Source organism: Phymastichus coffea, unplaced genomic scaffold, assembly GCF_024137745.1.
Source record: "Phymastichus coffea isolate CEN01 unplaced genomic scaffold, Cenicafe_Pcof_1.1 PCOF00019, whole genome shotgun sequence".
Classification (NCBI taxonomy): Eukaryota; Metazoa; Arthropoda; class Insecta; order Hymenoptera; family Eulophidae; genus Phymastichus; species Phymastichus coffea.
In genome coordinates, this window is record NW_026706830.1 from 4,700,214 (window position 1) to 4,723,471 (window position 23,258).

A 23,258-nucleotide genomic window follows, 5' to 3' on the forward strand; every position below is an offset into this window, starting at 1 on the left:
ATTGGTGATTCTGGAAATCGATGGCTCACTTCTTTAGCGGTCGTGCTCGTTTTCTTATTCTACGCGACGTGTCTTCCTCTCTCTTCTCAACGCTGCCACTCCCGCTCCCGATTGGCTCCCACTAACGATGCCAGCCACAGATATTTGTCCTGAAATAAAGCATTGCGAGCATCAGTAATGGTTCTTGGTTTTATCACACTCGACATGGCCGCAGTGAAGGAGTGAATCGCGGGAAACAGAGCAAGCCAAGCAGGCAAACCATCTCAGCCGGGGCCGCGTCACAGCCCCCGCCAAGTCATCGATTGTTCCCTGACGATCCCCTTGAGTGTTCAAAGTGAACGTCCTCATAAGGAGAAGGCAAGCAAAGGAATAAAAATAAAAAAAAATATTTTCTCTCTTGCTAGTACACGTCAAAGCTACGCGTACCTTAGTCCACATTCAACCTTTATTTTTATAAATACATATGCAGACACATAGACAATCAAAACAAACAAAAAAAAAACGAAACTTCTAGCAAACAACACACTACTCACAATCGCCGCACTACACCTGATCCTTGGAGGGCTTCACTGCTGGGGCGTCCGAGACCGGCGCCTGCTCGGTAAAGAGCAGCTCGACTACCATCACCAGTAACTCTAGCACTGAATGGGTGCGGTGATGAACTAGCTCATCATTCGTGCTGTCAAAACTCGATCTCTGGTACTCTTCCCGAGCATCGCGCCGCAACTGTACTATGATGGGGTCACTTCCCGCCACATTTTTCGCCGAACGGCTGCGGACTTTCTTGGAGGTCGAGATGAGTTCACTTTGGACGAGCTGAATGACCACTTCGTTGGAATCTCCGACTCGGCGTCGGAGAAAGTAAATGGACAGTGTTGATGTGGCAGGGAAAGAGGGGTTTACCTTCAAATCCGTCTCCATCGGCGCCGTTATCCTTACTGTCTCTTATTATTCGTTGCAAGTGTGTAGAATGGATGGACGAGTTCATGAGGTGGTCATGAAGGGTCTATCTGTGATAGGTGAACACTTGAGGTCAATCTTCAATTTCTTTTTTGCTGAAGGAGTGTGTTCCCAGGCGCCTGGATTATCCGGATTTGCTCTTTCATGGCTGAGTTCTTACGTATAGAGTCGCGTACAAAGGATTACCTCTAAATGTAGAAGCTCGGGCTGGTGGGAGACGAACCTGAGGACAGGGTGCCGCAGGGCTTGATGCTCGGATCGCTTTTATTTCGTTTGCATGTAAATGACCTAAAGAGCATACTAAATGGACATGAGGTTTCTCACCTTTTTTATGCAGATGACTTGAAGATTTATCTGCATATTCCGAAAAATAATTTAGAAAAAGGAATCTCGATACTGACAGCGACTGCTAGACTGATAGCGGAATGAGCTCATGATTCGGATCGGTGACTCAGTGCCAGCAAGACCAAAGCAATAATCTTTGGGACAAATAAGGATGTTAAGGACATACGCGACAAGATTACCCGGCATTGAGGTCCAGCAAGGGACTTTTGTTCCTTTTAGTGAACCGGTTGTAAGTTTTGGGGTGGTACTGGATATCAAACTAAATTGGTGGGCGCATATAGATCAAGCTGCGAAGAAAACAAGGAGAGCTCTGTGATGGTCTTCGATTCATTATGTCATAGGGTCGGCCTATAACGCCGATAAATCTATCGCTATTACCAAATTTTAAAAAGTGGGGAAGGTAAGGGATGCGGTGTGTCGCTCCTAGCAAGGTAAAGAGATAGGGTGAACACAATGATTATTCTCTTATCTCGGTAAATCTATTTATTACAACTCGCTACCTCGAGCGTTAACAATTTGGTCACTCTATGACACGCCTTATTTAACTATATTGACAATCTCCGATCACTGAAGGAGATGGCAGGCACGTTAGCGCCTTGCCGTCTCGCTACCAACTCGATACAATCTAAATTGTCTTAATAACTAAACTAGCCGTGCCGGCCCGTGAGAGCCTGGCACAGCGCACAAACCGCGAGTAGCCGTAAGATGAGAGAGAGAGATTAGAGAATGACCTGACGATTGTAGATTTCCTTCGATGCAGCGCCTTGCCGATGACGGAGATATGGTCCTGCAGGCAAATCTGTGGTTGGAAGGGCTAGCTGAAGTGATAGGCTGGATCCGGGCAGATTACTAATGCCGTCACGGTCTCCTCGCCTTATCTTGCTGACTGCAGGGGGGTCTGTGCACCTCTCTCTACTGTGGGCAACTTTTTACTGGCCAGTATACTTCCAAGTGCGTGAGAGACTGCTTCTCACGCTCTCCCCACTCACTTGCTTAATCGGCGGCACGCGGCACCGTCGAGCGCGGCCAGTGTCACGCGCCTGCCTGCACTATAGCCGCATTCTTTTCTTTCTCTCTTTTCTCTCTCTTTTTCTCTCTCTCCTTTTCTCTCTTACAAGAGCGCATATTACTGCGCGCTCTTGTTGACCAATGCTGCTGCCTCTCTCTATCTTTCCTCTTCTTTCTTGTTGCGGCAGCAATGCTGAAAATATAAAGGCTGGCATCAGGCACGGAAAATATGCGCCAGAGGTCTGCCACGAGTCCTTGCCGATGGTAGAGAGAGATAAGGGACGCACGGTGCAGGTCAAATTAACCGGCACCGTTACAATTATATCATGTTCTGGAGAGTTACTCCGGCATAGATTTTTTTTTTTTTTTATTTAAGCAATTTCAATCCTATATATGGATTATTTTGCTACAGTTACATACATAATATTACAATATATTTCTTATAAAGTGCATGAGATTTGGAATTAAATTGATAAGTGACAATTAGTTAGGAAGTTACAAATAGATTTCGCAATATTGGCATTTATATTAGATGGTAACACAGTGCTGGAACAAGGAAGAAACATTTTAGATTGTCTGATATTTGTGATAAATCTAGATCGTTGGTAATTGTAGAGTGGGCATTGCCAGAGAATGTGATCAAGGTCTTGATACTCATAGTTGCATTCACATATGGTATCTTTGCAAAGCTTTATTTTATATAAGGATGACTTCAAATTGTAGTAGCCTGATCTACATCGATTGATAGTTGTAATGACTTTGCGTGAGAGGTTTAGATTAGAGAACCAGGGCTTAGCTCGGTTGTTGTGAAAATTATCGAAATACAGAGCACCTTTGAATATTCCTTCTTCGCAGATAATTATGGCATGTTAAGATAAATGGCATGTTTCTTAAGGTATATCTTGAGATCAGTAAAAGGAGTCTTGAGATTGGAATCAGGAATAAAGGCGGTCGACTGCTTTGCGAGTCGAGTGCGATGGAATCCAAACAAGCTTGAGTTGACTGTTATTTTTACTAGTTTTATAAAAATCCATAATATTTTGCCTTATTTTGTAAATGTGAGGGTTAACTTTGATACTAAGATTAATATTATTAAGGGAGAGTAGGGCACTAAGAGAATCAGCGAAGATTATTACATTTTGATTGGAATGATTAATAGCAATTTGAGTTGCATCATTGATGGCAACGCACTCAGCCGTGAATACTGTCGCACCAATGTCAAGACTCCTTGTCACTGTTATTTTGAGAGAATCGCAGATACATGCTGTTCCAACTGAGTTTCCCGAATTAGTTTTGCTACTATCGGTGTATATAGCATATACGTTTTCATCAAATAACCTCTGCTCAATTAAGGAGTCAGGATGAAGAGCTTTTTTGAGTAGGAGACCAAATTCGGTATCAATTTCGATACGATAGATAATGGTATAATAATCAGTCTTGTAAATATTATAGTGATCGTTAACGAATACATTGTTGTTGTTGAAATTGGACTTTTTGATACACTTGATGAGTAGGCATTTGCTGTTTCTAAGTTTGCTATTTTTGAGTTGAATTTTATTAAAGATACGGTGTATATTTTTATGGGCTATATGACTAGAATTGGACATTACTTTATTAATCTAGTTGTTACAGAGATAGATAGAGCGATCTTCTAAGTGTATGAGTTTAGATTCTGAGAGTAGCACATTAGTGGGCGTTCTTTTACGGTAGCCAAGAGCAAGTCTGATGGCAGAATATTGTATTTTTTCAATCATTTCGGAGTATTGCATAGTTGTGGGGTGGTAAACAAAACAACCATAGTCGAGTATAGAACGAGCGTAGCTTTTATATAGAAGTAAAAGAGTTTCCGGGCTGGAACCCCAAGTGACTCCACGCAAATATTTGACAATGTTGATGGCTCTGAGAGTTTTTTTGCTGAGCGCACCAATGTGTGATTTAAACGAAAGACGATAATCAAAAATCACACCGAGAAATTTAGCAGATTCACTGGATGGAATAATATTGTCTTTGACTGTGATGAAAGTTTCACCTGGTTTGATGTTCGATTGGTTGAAGTGGAGAAAAACAGTTTTGAGTGGAGCGAGATTAAGTCCAATTAATTGGAGTTTATTGTAGATAGAATTTATGGCTTTCTCAAGAAGTCTTTTAGAAGATGATAACGGACGCCTGTTACAATAAACTACAATGTCATCAGCGAACTTGGCCACTTTAACAGATTTAGGGATCTCATTACAAATGGAAGCTATGTATATGCAAAACAGTAAAGGGCTCAAAACGCCACCTTGTGGAATGCCCTTGCTAGTAGTTCTTGGATTTTCGTCTATTATTTCGGTGTAGATGAGTTTTTCTCAGGTAATATGCTGAATAAACTTGATAAACATAAGGAGACAACCAACTTCAGCAAGTTTTTCATGTATGATTTCAATGTTAATATTATCAAATGCACCTTCGATGTCAAGAAATGCAGCAAGGACGCTCTTTTTCTCATGAAAAGCCTCTTCAACCTCAAGTGTCAGACCGATCAGATTGTCGATAGTTTATTGTCCTTTCCTGAAATCTGTTTGAAAATCAGGAAGTATGTTCTCTGTTTCAATCCACCATTGTAATTTATTTTTGAGCATAATTTCGAAAACTTTACACAGGCAAGAATTTAAGGCGATGGGTCTGACCCCTTTGTTATCGGGTTTATTTATGAAGTGAATATATGATTTGTTCTAATTAGTTGGGAAGGAGCTATGTTGGTACATTTCGTTGAATATATCTACTAAAAGTAACTTATAGTTGATTGGTAATCGCTGAATGGAATCATAATCAATGCCGTCAACTGCACAGGATGATTTCATGCTTTTACTTGTTAAAGCTACATTGAACTCTGTAAAATTAAATAGAGCCTCAATGGATTAGGCTGGAATGTGGGAATGTCGTCGGGATTATTTTGACACCAATCAGGACTAATACGATTGAGACAGTTATTGATGCGATCGAAGTTTTGGTAGTTTTCGGAGGTGCTAGATGGAGTAATATTTGTCCATTTATTTTTTAATAATTTGGTTTTATTCCAGACATACGATGGATTAGTACGAAAGTTAATTGTTTCGGCAAAGATACGAAAGTTGGATCTTTTTTTGTTTTTAAAATTTCTGCGTACGGTCGAGACAGCTTTTTTATACTCAATATAATCTTTAGAATTTTTAGTAAATCTCCATTTTTTAAACGTAGCTCTTCTAAGTCTTTTAAATCTATCACATTCCGAAACCCACCAAGGCACTGAGTTTCTATGAACATTATTATTTACATTGCGTTTAATTGGATTATTTGCCTTAATAGCACAGGCAATGGTGTCGGTGAACAGAGCGTATTTATCGCAAGGTGATGCGCAAACAAAATCATCAGTCAAGAAATTGTTAAAACTATCAACGAGGTTTTGGTTAACATCGTACCAGTTAGTTCTTGTAGATTTTAGATTGAATGTTTTTTTTCCATATCAATAAAAATTGGAAAGTGATCCGATCCCCAGATTTTATCATTCACAGTTACATTTATTTTATCAGCAATATTGTTAGTAGAGAATACTAAGTCGAGATTAGAGTAGTAATTTGATCTTTCACGATAAAAAGTCAATGAGTCAGGGGTGCGCAAATATGTATCAGAGCTATTGTGGGCTAAAAGGAGTCTTTCACCGTTGTTGTTGAAATCATGACAGTTCCAGGCCGTGTGGTGGGCATTAAAATCGCCCATGATAAGTGTGTGAGTATCTTCATCAATATTATCAAAAACAGACTTCCAGTCAGATTGCGAAAGATCAAGACCTGGGGATCGGTAATGAGCTTGACATATGATGTTCGGGGTGACATTAGTAATTTTAAACGCTAAAGTTTCGAGTTCAATATTAGGTGAGAGCAAGTCCGTAATCTCAACATAGGCTATATTATTTTTAATAAAAGCAGCTATACCTCCACCTTGCGTGTGGAGACGATCTATTGAAGCCTGAAAAATGCACACTACGATCTTGATCAGGATGAAGCCAAGATTCAACGCATACTAAGATGTGAACTTTCTTGAGTATCTTCGATATTTCTTCAATTCTAGCTTTGATACTTCGACAGTTCCAGAAAATAACTTTTAATTCAGTTGGAAGAACTTCAGATTTGTTATACTTATTGGAGTAATCCATTTCTATTCGTCAGACTAATTACCCTCTCTACCAGTTTCGGATCCGGATTTATCATGGTTTTGTAATTTAGTTACCAGTCTCGTACATCTAGCCTTTAGTTTCGATTCATAAATGAGATATTTCAGCTCTTTACGAGGGTGGTCCGATAAGTACTTAGCCTCACCGCCCGATGGCGCCACTCTCGCAAAAGAAATATTCTGTCACGTAGTACAACCTTCTCGATGGTTACTGTCAAGATATCAGCCGGATCGGAGTTGCAGTTTATTTTTAAGAGCGTGTGAAAGCAAGTGTGTCCGTTGATTTTTGAAAAATGGAAAAAGAGCAGTATCAGTCGGTGATTCGATTCTTGTTTTTGGACGGGAACTCGCGCAGCGAAATCAAAAAGCGCTTGGATGCTGTGTACGGTGACTCTTCTCCTTCGAAGGCGACCGTCAAAAATTGGTTTAACGAGTTTCAACGTGGTCGCACGTCGATTTTTGAAGAGGGCTCAAGAGGGCTCAAGAGGCTCAACTCCAGGTGCTCCGAAAACGGCTACCACGGAGGATAACGTGACAAAAATTCACGATCTCGTATTGGCAGATCGACGATTGAAGATGCGCGAGATAGCTAAGATCGTAGGCATCTCAAAAGACCGCGTGGGTCATGTCCTGCATGAAATTTTGGGCATGAGAAAGCCGTCGGCGCGATGGGTGTCGCGTTTGCTCACTCAGGACAACAAGCGCAACCGTGAGATAACTTCAGAGCAATGTCTGACGCTGTTTAAGCGCAATCCGAAGGAGTTTCTGCGTCGTTTCGTGACAGTCGACGAAACATGGATCCACTGGTATACACCAGAAACCAAGGAACAGTCGAAACAGTGGACTTTACCCTGCGAAAGTGCTCCGATGAAGGCGAAGACTGCCCCATCGTCAGTATTGGATCGATTTGACGTCGAATTGCAGAAAAAACGGCCCCATTTGGCGAAGAAAAAAGTGCTCTTCCACCATGACAACGCACCGGCTCACACCTCCGCCGTCACCATGGCCAAATTAGTCGAATTAGGCTACGAACTGCTGCCCCATCCACCTTATTCTCCAGATTTAGCCCCGTGCGACTTCTTTTTGTTTCCAAACTTGAAAAAGTCACTCGCCGGGCAGAAATTTGAGTCGAATGAGGAGTTAATCGCTGCCACGGAAGCCTACTTTTCAGACCTCGAGAAAACGTATTTTTCAGACGGGTTAAAGAAGTTGGAGCATCACTGGGCCAAGTGTATCGAACTAAAAGGAGACTATGTTGAAAAATAAAACGCCACTTTTCTAAAATTTTCGTTTTTCTTTTGTAGGCTAAGTACTTATCGGACCACCCTCGTAATCATATTAGAGAGCCCACTGAGATCGTTTGTGAATTCAACAGCGATTTCGCAGGCATTGCTTTTGTCGTACGCTTTTATAAGGAATTGCTTGAAATTTTCGTAGTTTAGTACGTATGAAGAACTGTTGATCTCGATTTCACCTTTGACCGATGCTAGAATGTCGTCCATGTCGTCGAAGTCGTTTGTATCAGAAGCATTGTCAGGCTGCTCATGAGCATCCTTTTTGGATGTTTTCTTTAGGGGAGGTTTCAAGGCAAGTTGAGATAGCTTAATGTTACGAGTGATTCTTCCTTTGATATCAGAAAAACTGGGGGTTGAAGAGTTACTAGTAGTAGATATAGCTCTTTTTTGATGAGAGATTTTTGGTAGGAGGCTATTAGATAAAGAAGAGTTTACGTTAGTGGGTGTACTATTCAAAACAGGTATTTCATAGGGAGCATTCATTGGAATAGCTTCTTGAATAAGAGGTGATGATGTTTTGCTTATTTCATTATTATCAGTGGATTCGAGTGAGGGCATAACAGACGGAGGAGTGTTGTTATTAATGGGACATTGCCTAGAAATATACCCAGCTTTATGACACGTGAAACAGCAAGTAGAGTCGGTACTGAAGAATATCCAATAACTTGTGTTGTTGTGATTGATTTGTAACGATTCGGGCAGTAATGACTCATCACCTTCTTTGATATAGACTTGGCGTCGGAACGAAAGAATGTGAGAACGACCAGGTTTGCTGGTGCTAGCACGAATATGATGAATATTGGAAACTGTATGTACTCCATGTTCACTCAAAGCACTGACCAAGACTTGATTTGGAATTATGGGGTTAACATTGGAGATCATAACACGTTTGTTTTTTTCAATGAGAGGTAGTATATTGAGTTGATGATCGACCACTTGAATACTTTTATTTTCGAGATCTTGTACGGTAGTTTGGTTTGAGAGAAAGATACAAACACGCCCTTCGGAGATTTTGGAGATGAACTTGATTTCGTTAACATTGATCAATTTTTCAAGCCCGTCGATTTGATCATCCAATGTCGAACCTTCTACAGCTTCGATAACAATAGCATGTTCGCTTTTAGGCTGGTATGTAGCTTGTGCGTATGTAACTGGAACTTGAGAGATTGGAGCACATTGCTTAACCTGGGTTTTAGCTGGGCCCTCCACTAGGAGAACCATAGCTGGTTGATTTTGCAGTTAAAAAAAACTGCGAGAAATTATCGTCAAATCGTGCCAAGCTGCGATATACCTCAGATCGCGATTAAAGCGTGGTTCTTACATATCACTATGTTATAAGCACAAACGTAAACAAAGCGACTGTACACGGGGACGTCGATACACGTCTGCTCGCTACAACTGCTCTAGGAGCTCTGACCGGCACAGATTGATGGAGTCATGGGACAGTCGCATCTAGACAACTGTGCCGTTTTATACCTGAGAACATCGGCGGAGCAGAGACAAAAACTGCAAAGATTGAGTAACTTATGTGTGAGGTATATTTTTAGTATCCCACGGGATGAGTCAGTTTATCCATTTATAGTGAAACTTGGTTAGCTCCCCACGGACATTCGCAGGGATTATTTCACGTCCCTGTTTATGTATACGTGTTTGCATATGCGGAAGCCTGGCTATCTGGTTGTGTTCTTTATTGAACATAAGCCATGATAACGAGGAAGGGTGGTCAGCCGGAGTTCATGGATACTGAAGCAAGGACGGAGACGGCCCGTAGATCTTTCCAGATATTGGAGGTACGTCTTTGGAACTCTCTTCCTCCGAGTTTAAGACACACACCTTCGCTCGGCTGTTTCAAGGCTAGAATGAGGGAATACTTTCTGCAGCTGAGAGCGTGGGCCTTGAAGTTCTATTGGAGATTTTTATTTTATTGAATTAAGTTGACTATGACAATTGTCTTTGAATATCTTTTGACTGAATCACTCGTAGTAAGAAAAAACTTCTAGTCTTGCTATATACATATTTGATTTTCTGGAACTCCGACACATTAACAGTTCAATTCAAGTCCTCTTTAGCTATAAACTAATATTTATCATATCAATTTATTGACTTTATATTGTTTGGACTAAGGAAATCTACAATTGACTCTAATCAAATCAAATTGTGATACCTTGATAAAAATAATTACTATTGAAACTAATTTTATTATACATATATATAATATAACTATGTTATGCGTGTATTACACTAATATGTAAATTTTGCTAAATAGTAAATAAAGAAGGATCAATCAATAAATCTCTCTCAACAAGGCCTCCTCCGTCTGCCTCATATTATAAGTCGCGCCGTCTCCAACTTTGTAACGCTTTGTTAGCATTATCCTCCCCTCTGTAAGTCTTAGGCTAGCTCCTCTAGCACTATAGATCCTATACGCTCATGTTATGCTATACCATCACACACGCCACGGGCATTATTAATTGTCAGATTAATACGTGATATCAATTTATCGCCACCTCCCCTCCTGTATTTTAATGTCGCCTCCTTCCCACCTCCGTCATATTAATCACATTATTTGCCAAATTCCACCGTTTCCTGACTTTTCCGCGATCTTCTACGCGTACCAGTCACTTCAAGAACCAGCTTCTATCGCATCATTACGTTATGGGTCAGCTCCCATCGTATCATAACATGATGGGACTACAACAGCTTCCATTTTTATGACTCACTTCTGGGGGCCAGAATGAACATAGCTATAATATTTATTGTTGGTCTGCTGTTTCAAAAACAATCATTAGTCTGCATAATTTGGCTTCTTGAGTTTAGTGACATTGATCAATCTTTACCTAATCGACATTTTATTCATAACAGTTCACGCGTACTGAAAGTTAAAGACAGCTGTTATTCGTAATCGGCTAATCGTTGCAAGTACTCTTCTGGAGCCAGCCACTAACTAGCTAATCTTTCATATTAATTATCTCATTACCTAGTCTCGGAAAAAATTATTTTTAGTCCTATTTTTTTTAATTTTTCAAAATGAATCCTATAATTTGAATCACTTTATATTGTAATAACGGGTTAAATGAATAATTATAGAATTTAATGCTATCAGCAAATGAATTATCCATCACTTCAACTACCGCCTAGATCTGTTACTTGTGTACCAAACGCGTGAGAATATATGGTAGAGAAAGGAGCGATTCAGTAAAACCAAAAGGGCGATGAGCGGAAAAAATTTGTTTTTTCTTGTCTGACAAAACTATTCTCGTCTAGTTGTCTATAGCCCATCCCCTTATAATCAGTTCTCGCCTTTTCTAGCATGCTTCCGAATTTCTTGGTCAGTATTTCTCTCCTATTCGCAGTATTTAGTTAGTATAGGCACACGCCTTAATGTATATCCATTCATTAGAATATATAATATATATTTAGTTATTTTTTGTGTGTGAGTATATATATAAAGGGATAAGTATTTTTTTGTTTCGTAAACTATGTTTCTTTTTCCCCTTTTTAACTTTTATTTGCTCTTCGTATTTTTTTTAATTGGGCTATACACTCATCAATATATACAATATTATAGATATTTCCATAAGATGCATTATGAATTAGCTATGTATGGTCTCGAAATAGTTATAAAAATCATTTATATCTAATCGATTACATTATCAATAAAAAATTTAATTAATTTTTACTTTCAACAACAATAAAAATACAGTTAATAGCTTGACTTTTAAACGCTGAGTGTGTCTTCTCTTTCATTAAAAATATGCTACGATGCACTCTATTGGTCTATTATTTCACCCTTAACATTTTATCGACTGTACTAATATTTTTTTCATAACTGACATGATATGTATCTATATATAACATATTGCTTTTTTTAGCTAGAGGTACGAAGATTGTGTGGAAATAGGATAATTGATGAGGGCGAACAATGTGATTGTGGTACCATAGACGAATGTCAGAATTTAGATCCTTGTTGTGATGCTATAACTTGTAAGCTAACACGAGAATCAGAATGTGCATCTGGACCCTGCTGCAAAAATTGCAAGGTAATTTAGTTATAGAACTAAGATAGTACAAAGTAATTAAATAATAATAACAACGTTTTATACTATTTCTGATTATAAGTTACAAACATTTTGAAACACAGTCACAAATTATACATTTTTGAGAAGATGGTTATTTATATGATAGAAAAATATACTTTATTACACACAGATCCTATAAATAACTTCTTTAGAAGGCATATACAAAAAATCAACATGTCATGTCCTAACCAAAAACTTGTTCTATTCGTGAAGATTGAAGTCTTGCCATTACGTTTCATACCAAGTGCAATTCTGAGGCTGAATATCCGTAACAGCACTCGAAAAGAAATATCGCACAGAATTATATGCTGGTTCAAATGTTACAATTACCTTTTCATACAAAAGAAACGTATTCGAGTTGCAAGTAGCAGTGCAAATGAATTATCAATCTCTCCGACTTCCGCCTAGGTCTTCTACTTGTATACCGAATGTTACTGTGCATACGTTTCGTGCAACTGAAAATAAGCGCAAAATCACGAAACAAAAAAAGAGATAAATGCGAAATCTAGTATCCGATAATTTCAAGTTCAATAAAAGTTCTTACTGCAAGCGAGTTGCAAGCCAATATCCTTTCAGACTACAATAACCTGTTTCATCCTAAAATTATACATTTGATCATGAACTTTCAAAGATGTATTGATATATATTTTCAACTTCCTAAAAAATGTCCAAAGCCATGGTTCACTATTTTTAAGGACACGCTATAAATCTGACATTCAGAAAACGGAAAAAACATTTCCATCTGCTGATTTTTTCTGATGATTCTTTACTTTTGTGTTGCCCAAAAAAAAACTGCATGATAAATTGTTTATAAAGGAGTCCGGAAGGCTCTGTTGCTCTACGAAAGCACGAAAGTGCAAGATTTCTCACGCGATAAGGAAAATGATGGGAATAGGCGTATTCAATGATAAGAATTAACAATCTATTTGATACTTATATATTCTTACGTCTTAAAAACATATATCGGCATTTATTTCATTCGACCGACAACGGGCCAATGTTACAAAATTAACAAATTTGTGTCACCGCGACGCCGGAAAGTTCTAACTAATAACCATGAAATCTCGGCGACGATCAGCACGAATATCCTCGAGAGATTACTCTCTAAATTGTGACTCAGGCGAAGGACCACCGAATCGTTCCTATTACACGACGCGTTTTCGGCAATATTGGTGAGTGAGAGAGAAACAAATTTTTTTAGGAGATGCAGCTACAGCCAACCGAAAATGTAACGCCTCTCTTGTACACTGCAGCTCCTCCAAAGATCTAATCAGTTGTTGTCTACACTGAACTATCGCAGTACCTCCGCATAATCTTTCGCATAATTGTCGCACTAAACAAATGAACACGCCATCATAAATCGTAACTCACGATCACGTAATTCTCTTCTATTGTACCACATGTACTGAGCCGTCTTAAATTTATTAAATCAATCAACTGCCCGGGCTTGATCTCGTCGATCCATTTTTTAGGGCTTTAAAACGTGCGGTTTTCAAAATACGACGCATCTTTACGCCATCTTTACACGTCAGGGATATCACGAATTAATGAAGGGTCCACCCATGCAAGACTGCAAGTCCTTCCTCCTTCGTGGATAAACTGTTGGAGAGGTACTAAGAGTCAGTGAATGTCGCTCGACTCTTATAGTACATATAAATGAAAAATAAAATTCAATAATAATAATAAGAAAATGACACTCAATATCGAAATAAAACAGCCACACTCATTATTACTCATACCTTCTCATAATACACTAGCGGCTTCTCAAACTTCGGTGAGGGGATCAGCGTATCTGCCCTATATCCTTTTAAATTTTAATAACTAAAATAAATTTTTTTTACAGCGCTCATCTCATAAAACACCGTCGACACTACCTCCGGCACTACCATGCACGGTCCTCGATACAAAATTAATGCTGCAATGAATTTGAACCCGCTAACGTCGACTCAAACTGAAAACAAAGCATTTAGCGTGAAACCTGCACCGACAACACCGTAGAATAAAGACCATGATAGACAGGCAAAAACATAGAAGAGAGACGAAAATTCTCTCCTCTCGCCTCATACATGAACGCAGTCACAGCATGCGTACAGTACGAAAACAAAACAAATAAAATCTTAAATAAGCACGCAAAAATCTCGCATCCATACCACTCTTTACTCTTCATACACAGATATATTCGACGCGCTAGTAACGATAAATGCAAATTGAGAGGTGAAAACGCAAGAGAAAGTGGCAAGCTAAGCTGTTGATATAAAAATCGAGTTCGCCAGCGGACGTTTGCTTTACGAGCCGATGCCCAATCACCAAAACAACAACAAACATTTGCTTTGCTGCTGCCTCATTCTCCACTATGAGTCGAGTGAGCTTTACTCAACTTTCTAACGATTAAACTTATTTTCAAAAATTCTCACACTGAAAACGACGAATTCCCAAATTTTCACATGAAAGAAAACAAACAAAAACGCCTATTCTCTTCATACATGCGACCGCAAATCCCCACATAGAATGCCATGTTATACGTTTCTATACTTTTGCGTTTCCTAAAAGAAACTGCACGACAAATTGTTTATAAATGAAAAGTCCGAAAGTCTCTGTTGCTTAGTAACGGCACAGAAGGGTAAGATTTCTCACGTATGCGATAAGAAAAAGGACAGGAATAGGCGTAATCAATAACAAGAATTCATAATCTATTTAACATTTATGTACATAGTAGATAAGCAATGTATGTTTGAAGCCACTTCGTGGAGGGTTCAGGTAGTTTGAAACATATATAGGGATTTGCGCGTGCGCGCGCTGCGCATGCATCGTGGGTGGTCGGGGAGTGAGAGGTGCCTCCCACCGACCTCCTGATGGTAGTGGTTCCTTGACCTAGTCGCAACCACCCAGAGCCCCCCCCCCTATTAGTAAATAATAAAATAATAAATTTTATTATATAGACTGTCAAGGTAGATTCCTTCTATAGAGATCATAAAGGTAGGATGCTATATAAATTGGTAGGGGACTTGGTAAGCTATATGCTGGCTAGGTGTGAGCCCTCGGAGAGGGGGTAGCGTCTCTAAATGATAAAATTTGTAATAATGGAAAGAAGAGAAATAGTGAGAGCTGGAAATCCACTTAATTTTAATTATATTCGGCAACGTTTCGTCAGCACAGTTGGTAATAATTTGTTGTTTCTCTGTTAAGAAAGCCTGAAGAGGTCAGCAAATGTACTGACGAAACGTTGCTGAATATAATTAGAGTTAAGTTAATTTCCAGCTCTCACTATTTCCCTTCTTTCCATTATTATAAATTTTATCATTTAAGAAAACTATAAGGAAATCAAGACAGTACGAGTATGTTACGTATTAAAAAGGTAGCGTCTCTATCTTGGTAAGCTATATGTGCGGGATAAGTATAGACCCTCGAAGAGTGGGTAGCCCCTAGCTTAGTAAGCTATATGCTGGTTAGTCGCATACACTGTATATCGTGGATGCTGCTCTCTCTCTCTCTCTCGCTTTCTTCCTCTCTCTCTCGCTTTCTTCCTCTCTCTCTCGTTCTCCTTCGACAGTAGGGCTCTCAGTAAGTATATGCTGACTAGGTGTAGGCCCTCGGGGAGGGTGTAGCGTTTCTAGCTTGTAGTGCACTGGCTAAGTTATATATTGGCTCGGCGTACTTCTCTCTCCCTCTTTTGCTTGAGATGTATAGGGAGGGGAAGATGTTTGCTAAAGCTGCATTAAGTTTATATTGAAAGATAGAGTTCAGTGCACCACCCCCACTTAGCTCACCAAGTAATCTTTGCCTACGATTCTCCACTCAACTACTCTCCCACTTTATATTCTCCCACCTCCCTTAGGTATATTTATTTGTAGTAAGTAGAAAATGTAATTATTAGCAATTATCTATCTCCATTTTGAATCCTTGTCCTCGTAAATATATTCGAACAATACGATAGCTAGCCTAGAAAAGAGAACGTTGGAATTCAATATATACTCTATTTAGTTAGATGTCTCTGCAGTTGCCTCCCCATTTTTCAGTATAAGCTACTATTTCCATAGGTCACAGTACTGCGTACACTAGTTTAGTGTCACAACAATCGCCTCCCCAATTTTCCGGCAGAAGATATCCCTTCCATAGCTCACAGCGCCGAAGCCGCTGCGAAGAGCGCCACCGCCTGCCTTTGAAAGTTAGTCCACCGTAAAAAAGAGCACAGTCTGTTAAGATCGTCTGTAGCCCTAGATGGTAGTTAACAGTAGTCCCTATTGACTACTAGTAGCTAGAAAAAGCAGCTTACAGACCCTGTATAATTCATAAGTATCTTAAAGCCAACTCTTAATTTACAAAGTAATTTATTAAGTATCTCAATAAATGTGTCTTCAATTTCATATTTTGAACAAACTAAAAGATCTGTGGTCGGCCTATTATAAATTTCTTGACAAAGGAGTCGACGTAGATAATTTTTTTAGATGGAAATATTTAGCAAATTCTGCTTTCATTGCTCTTGATCGATATTTAAAGCTGAGTTATTTATATCGGGAAATACTACAAGGTCAAACTTGTGTTACACAATTGATTTTTCTAGAAACACAATTTAATAATTTCATAAAAGTCAGTAGAATTATTCAAACATCTTAGTTAAATATAGATTAAATTCAAGGAGATGGTATTATTTGGGACCAATTCATTCTGCTTTTGAAAATCGTTTTAACCCATTAACGTCCAAAATGTCAAAATTTCTTGCACGTTTTCAAAGTGATTTTTTCCTATGTAATTGGCGTTGAAAAAATTCTTGAACCACATATTCTGATGTAAAATTACATGCTCTTTCAGAATCCGTTGGCAGAATCATGATAAAACTCACAGGAAAAGAGATATGCTCGATTGAAACATAAAAAACACCTAAATTTTCGAAAAAAAAAATTTTTAGGATTTTTTTTCGAAGTGTTACGGTGAAGATATCACCTTGCGACCGTGATCAAAGGTGATCATGGGATTTGAAGTTTAACAGGGAATTTTTTTGTTTACCTTGAACCATCGCTTCTTTACAAAATGGCGGAAAAAACGAATTTTTTTTTTTCAATCTTCATCAACTTTTTTCTCAAAATCTATGGTCTTTAGAAAAAAATTCATAAAAACAAAAATGCCTTAGAATCGCTCGAGGAACATTCTCAAATTTTTTCAGAATTTTTTGAGACAATTTTTGATTTTTCGGGAAACTTGGGAAATGGAATTTTCAAAAATGTCTCCAAAAATTCTGAAAAAATTTTAGGATGTTTCTCGAGTGATTCTAAGACATTTTTGTGCTTATGAATTTTTTTCTAAAGTCCATAGATTTCGAGAAAAAAATTGATAAAGTTGAAAAAATAAAAATTCGTTTTTGCCGCCATTTTGTAAAGAAGCGATGGTTCAAGGTAAACAAAAAAATTCCCTGTTAAACTTCAAATCCCATGATCACCTTTGATCACGGTCGCAAGGTGATATCTTCACCGTAACACTTCGAAAAAAAAATCCTAAAAATTTTTTTTTTTCGAAAATTTAGGTGTTTTTTATGTTTCAATCGAGCATATCTCTTTTCCTGTGAGTTTTATCATGATTCTGGCAACGGATTCTGAAAGAGCATGCAATTTTACATCAGAATATGTGGTTCAAGAATTTTTTCAACGCCAATTACATAGGAAAAAATTACTTTGAAAACGTGCAAGAAATTTTGACATTTTGGATGTTAATGGGTTAATACTATAATTATAGCAAATCATCATCATGTGGATATAAAGCTGTTTTTAAATGAAGCAAAAAACTTTTAGAAAAGCAAATACCGAAGTTTCTAGCTATCCACAATGCATTTCAGATAAATGTGGAATTTTCAGCTCAGTTTATTATTAAAAAGAATAATGAAGAGAATATCCAAATTAAATACTTTAACACTAATAAAAATCAATACATTTATATAAGTAATGATATAATTGAATAGTTTGAAAAAAATATTAAAGACATTTCGTTTAAAAATATAGAAGAATTTCAAGAAAGATAGTCTGGTTGGTCATTAAAGACTATTGTTAGGCTGACAGTTAATATAAATAAACACAATCCACCCAAACCTTGCTTATATATTTCATTACCTTAGAAATGAGAAAAGCTTGTATTAACGTCAGGAATACAGACAATGAATGTTTCAAATGGGCTGTACTATCTTGTCTTCATTTTACCGATAGTTATAAAAACCATGTATAAAACCAGTAATTATGCGCGCTTTGAAAAAGAATTGCAATTTAATAATACAACGTTTCCTGTAAAAATGAAAAATATTCAAGAACTCGAAGCTTTTAGCGTTGGATATATATAAAATGTAGATATGATCATAGTAAGTCAGAGTATAAGTCCTGTAGAAAACATTTGAAGAAGAGACGCCTGATCAATGGCTTATAAAACAATTAAAAATATTATTAGCTTAGTTGAAAGAAGTATATCAAAATGCTTTAGCAATGAATCTTTCCTTTATAGATGAATATACATTTAATGAGCTATGAAGTGTCACATATGCAATGAAAGTTTTAAGGAAGAAGAAAGGAAAGTTAGAGATCATTGTCATTTAACAGGTAGATTTAGAGGAGCTGCTAACGATCATTGTAAGTTGAATTATAAACAGGAAAATTTCATTCTAGTAGTATTTTACAATTTTACAAGCTATGACTCTCATTTTATCGTGACAGAAATTGCTACTAATCCAGATTTTGAGGGAAAAATTTCTTTTCTTGCAGAGAACAAACAGCGTTCTATATCTTTTACAAAAAATGTTCACGGTTATGTCATTAGTTTACGTTTTATTGATTCGTTTCGTTTTATGCCTTCATCTCTAGATAAATTAGCATCATATTTACCTAAACTAGATATTGTGAAAAGAGAATTTGCGAAAGATAATTTCACAGCAAGACAAATTGATTTACTTAAAAGGAAAGGTGTCTTCCTATATAAATACCTTAACAGTTTAAATAGTCTGACAGAAAATCAATTACCTTCTATTGAAGGATTTTATAGTCAATTTACAGATAGTGATATATCCATGGCAGATTACATTCACGCACAAAACGTTTGGAATACTTTTCAAATTAAAGATTTAGGTCAGTATTCTAATCTTTATCTGGAAACGAACGTTTTAATATTAGCTAATATTTTCGAAAATTTTCGTATAACCTGTATGAATACGTATGAATTTGACCTAGCACATTATTTCACAACTCCAGGATTAACATGGGATGCTATTTCAAAGTGTACAAATATTGATCTCGAACTGTTAAGTGATAATGATATGGTCTTTTTTATTCAGAAAGGCATTCGTGGAGGTATCAGCCAATGTTCTAACAGACATGAAAAAGCAAATAATAAGTATATAAGTGCAGATTTCAATGAGAATGAACAAAACAAGATTTTGATGTATTTTGATGTAAATAATCTATACGGATGAGCAATGACACTACCTTTACCATATAGGCAATTTGAGTGGATTGCAAATGTTAACGATTTTGCTATCGTCGATGAGAAAGTTGCTGCGTTTGCTGTAGCTAACATAATGAAAGTTAAAATTAAACTTGGTATGGGTGTTAATATTGTAAAACGTGAAAAGAAACGAGGCAAGGAATTAAAAAATCATTAACAACAACAACAACGACGAAAAACATCTGTTAAAAGTAAAAATCTATCAATTGCATTGAAAAAAATTATTAACGCTGCCTCGAGAAGTGTTGTGCCTAGTAATAGATTACTCTTCGTCATTCGTTCGGCTATAAAAGGCGCCAAAGAAGTTGCGAAAAAGGCTGGAGGTAGAAGAAAAATAAATACGCCCCATACTCTACCAATTCCTAGTAAAGTAGATGGAGCTCTCCCTTTTATAATTCCATTATTTGCCGCTTTGAGCGCCACTGGAACTCTAGATAGAGAAGCTGCTTCAATAGCATAAGCCGTTAATAGTGCTAAGGCTGCTCAAAATCAATTGAAAAAAGCTTATAGACACAAAAAAATTATGGAAAATATTACTATTGATAAAGGACTTTATTTGAAACCACATTGTAAAGGTTATGGCATTTGTCTGTAACCATTTTCAAGTGGAAAAGGTTGAAAAAAAAGTTTAATTTAACTTTACCTAATCGAGTACTGACAGATCACGATATAAAAAAATATGCTAAAATACTAAACATTGCAAACAATTTTTGAAGTGTTTTCAAGCGTAATGCTCCACCAGCCGATGGACCACGATATCAAGAAACACTTATTGTAAATTTAGATGATGAAAGTGGACCAGATACTCATTGAGTAGCATATAAAAAGAAAGGTGATGACGTTGTGTATTTTGATAGTTTTGGTAAGTGGTAACAGAGATTAGTAGGGAGATTGCTGACGGCAATGCTTCCGAGCGTGCCCGACAAATGTTACTGGTTCGAGCGCCCCGTAGTGGCCAAAGCACCGAAGCTGACGCACATTTTCGTTCGGCGCGAGAGGGGAATACCAAACGTGCGTCTAATATACAGAGGAGAAGAAGAGAATGTGCGTCTGACCAATCACGTTAGCCGATGGGCGGGGCGAAGAAAGAGTGCGAGTTTGAGCACTCGAAGAGAATTTCGTCTCGGCAAATCTTTTCTCTTCGACCAGAATAGAGGCTTCGATTCCCACTTGATGCAATTTTTTTTTTTTCATAATGAAATATCTCGAAATATCTTAATTATTACAGCAAATATCTACAACTTAAGCCCCTTTTTTAATCACAAACCCTCGTACATTTCTATGAACATATGTAACTTTCGTACTACATGATCCTAGTGCGTTGATAGCCCAGATGGCTAACACATGCTTCTTGGTTTCAGTTTTGTCGTCCCGGGTTCCAGTCCACGTAGATACCATAGATAAAAAATTTTTTTTCTCACAATTAACTCACAATTAATTTGTATGATGACGAGATTAATTTTTATATTTATAATTTCAATATAAATTCTAACTTCATTAAGTATGAAGTTAGACCGACGTCTCGAGTTGGGTTCAATTCCTACTCAATGTTATGTTTTTCCTTTGGTTTTAACTTTTTTTTAGATATAATTTATAACGGTTATTTCAGAAAATAACTCATGTCTATTTATACAGCTTTTATTAATTATCTGGGTATGAGGATGCAGTTCCTTTTGACAGGGTATTATCACACAAAAGTGTAAATTTATACTACCGACTAATCTTTTTCAGGTACATAATCGTAATGAGAAATAATATTTATTTCTTGAACGGTTATAATATTTTGATTCGGTAGAAAAGTGCGCGGGATTTTCCTAACTATTAAGCCCATTTATATCTATAAAAATTGAATCAATATGCTACATAGATTCAGTTTCTATTGATCTCGGAATGTTCAATTTTAAAAATTTTTTTTTATGAACAAAAACTAAAATGCGCGTAATTGTTAATAAATTTTATTGGTCTTTCGCAATCATGTGCAGATTTTAAATAATTTTCCTACGTCAATTTTCATCAATTTTCCGCTCAGTTCCTTCATCCACACTTAGAATTTTCTTTCTTTTTTAAATATACATGACTTTGACATTTATATATTTTCACGATAAAAATAGAATTTTATTTGCCAAAATAATGATAGAGTGCATTGCATTGCCAAATTTATTTCTTCACAAGTGGCTTGATAAAAGGCAACGTTTAAAAAAAGACTACCAATAAGTATTTGTGTATATATATCATCTAGAAAATGTTTCCTAATACAAATCGAACGTTTGCTGGTCCTCAAATAATCAACAGAAACTTGTAATTATTACTCTTAAAAATACGAGCTCTCTAAGTATATATTCGTATATGTTTGTTTTTTCAAGTTGGAGCCGTAATTCACTACAGTTTCGTATTCTCGTTGCGTTAAGTGTGATATAACCGTCTAATAATTATTCTAATTTCGGGAAGAAAATGATGTTAAATATATTAATGTTTATAAAATAAACTTTTAGGCGTCTTTTACATGAATATATTTTCATCAAACCTTATTTAGTCAAGAATGCTTTTAGAAAAGATTTTCTTATCACTTTAGAGTAATCGATAAATCATACTTAAACTTCAGCGTTGATTTTATGTCCAGAGAACACATTGGTACACGTGTTTTGACTTTAAATTTCGAACGTAGAAAGCATCTGACATTGACGTTAATATTTTAAAGATCACACGTCTTTTTATAGTCAATAGCGTTTCGATAATTACTAGAATTGATACTTTGCAAATCGAGCATTCTTCTGTTAATCTGCGTGCTTTAACATAATACACGCGTTAATATTAATGATTTAATAAACAAATTAATTTAATAAGCAACTTCATAAATTATAGCTTTTATAGTATACATATAAAGTTAAACTTAATAAATTGTAGCTTTTATAATATACATATACAGATGTTACATACAAATAATATAAATGGGTAACGTAGATATATCAATATACTTTTGTTTATATAGAAAACTAAACAACACTATCGCATAACAGTTAACAGCCATTGCCTTATTTCACGTATACGCCACTCCTATAAATTATTTTCTCCTTTATTAATAATATTACTTTGATTATTTGCATAATTATGTAAAAAAACGAAAAAATTCCATTATATCCGTCTTGTAGATTTTACAAAATTAAAAGACACGTATTTTTTCTTTTTTCGATTAATAGAAAATTGACTGAGTTACGGCGTGCCAAAGGTACCCACGATTATTCGGATATATGCAAATGCTATGTTATCGTGACGTCACGGAAAGCTTTATCGCGCTCTTTCTCGGCCAGTTTTTGATTGATTAAATAAACAAAAAATACGTGTCTTTTATTTTTTAAACATCTACAAGGCGGATATAATAGATTTTTTTCGTTTTTTTTCATAGTTTACTAGTTTCACTGCATCGCATGAACTTACTTAAAGATAGGGGAATTATAAATAAATATGTTAAAAAACAGATATTTTGCGAAGCTAAAAATAATGGAAAAATCTTTTCAACCGCAACAAAATACCTATAGAATATATATATACACACCTGTCTCTAAAAGAACGCAAGTGTAAAAAACACTAAAAAATGTTAATTGTTACGTCGTAGGTCTGCCTTTTAAAAAAATACTCGGATTTGCTGGGACAATCGAGGCCTATGGTAATGAAATGAGTAAAACACTTAACATTAAAACTTTCTGGAGAAACAAATTTAAAGGATTAATACGATGCCGCAATTCAAACGTTTTTGTCGTTACATTTTCAAAAATAAAAGACACATATTTTTTTCTTTTTTTGATAATGAATAATTATTAATTTACATGGCGGGGACAATAATTTAGAGTTCAGTTGGCGTTGTTTTATTTCATCAAGTATTATTATTACTTATATACTATTTGAGAGG

General features: G+C 36.7%; 1 protein-coding gene across 1 annotated transcript in view; it reads left to right on the forward strand.

Moving 5' to 3' along the window:
• The window catches only part of LOC131675344 (disintegrin and metalloproteinase domain-containing protein 11), a 2,271,363-nt gene that overhangs the window by 1,623,065 nt on the left and 625,040 nt on the right, over positions 1 to 23,258 (forward strand). Inside the window, exon 13 of the mRNA XM_058954276.1 lies at positions 11,672 to 11,839. Coding sequence (XP_058810259.1) covers positions 11,672 to 11,839 — 168 coding nt within the window. The remainder of the gene's footprint in view (positions 1 to 11,671; positions 11,840 to 23,258) is intronic.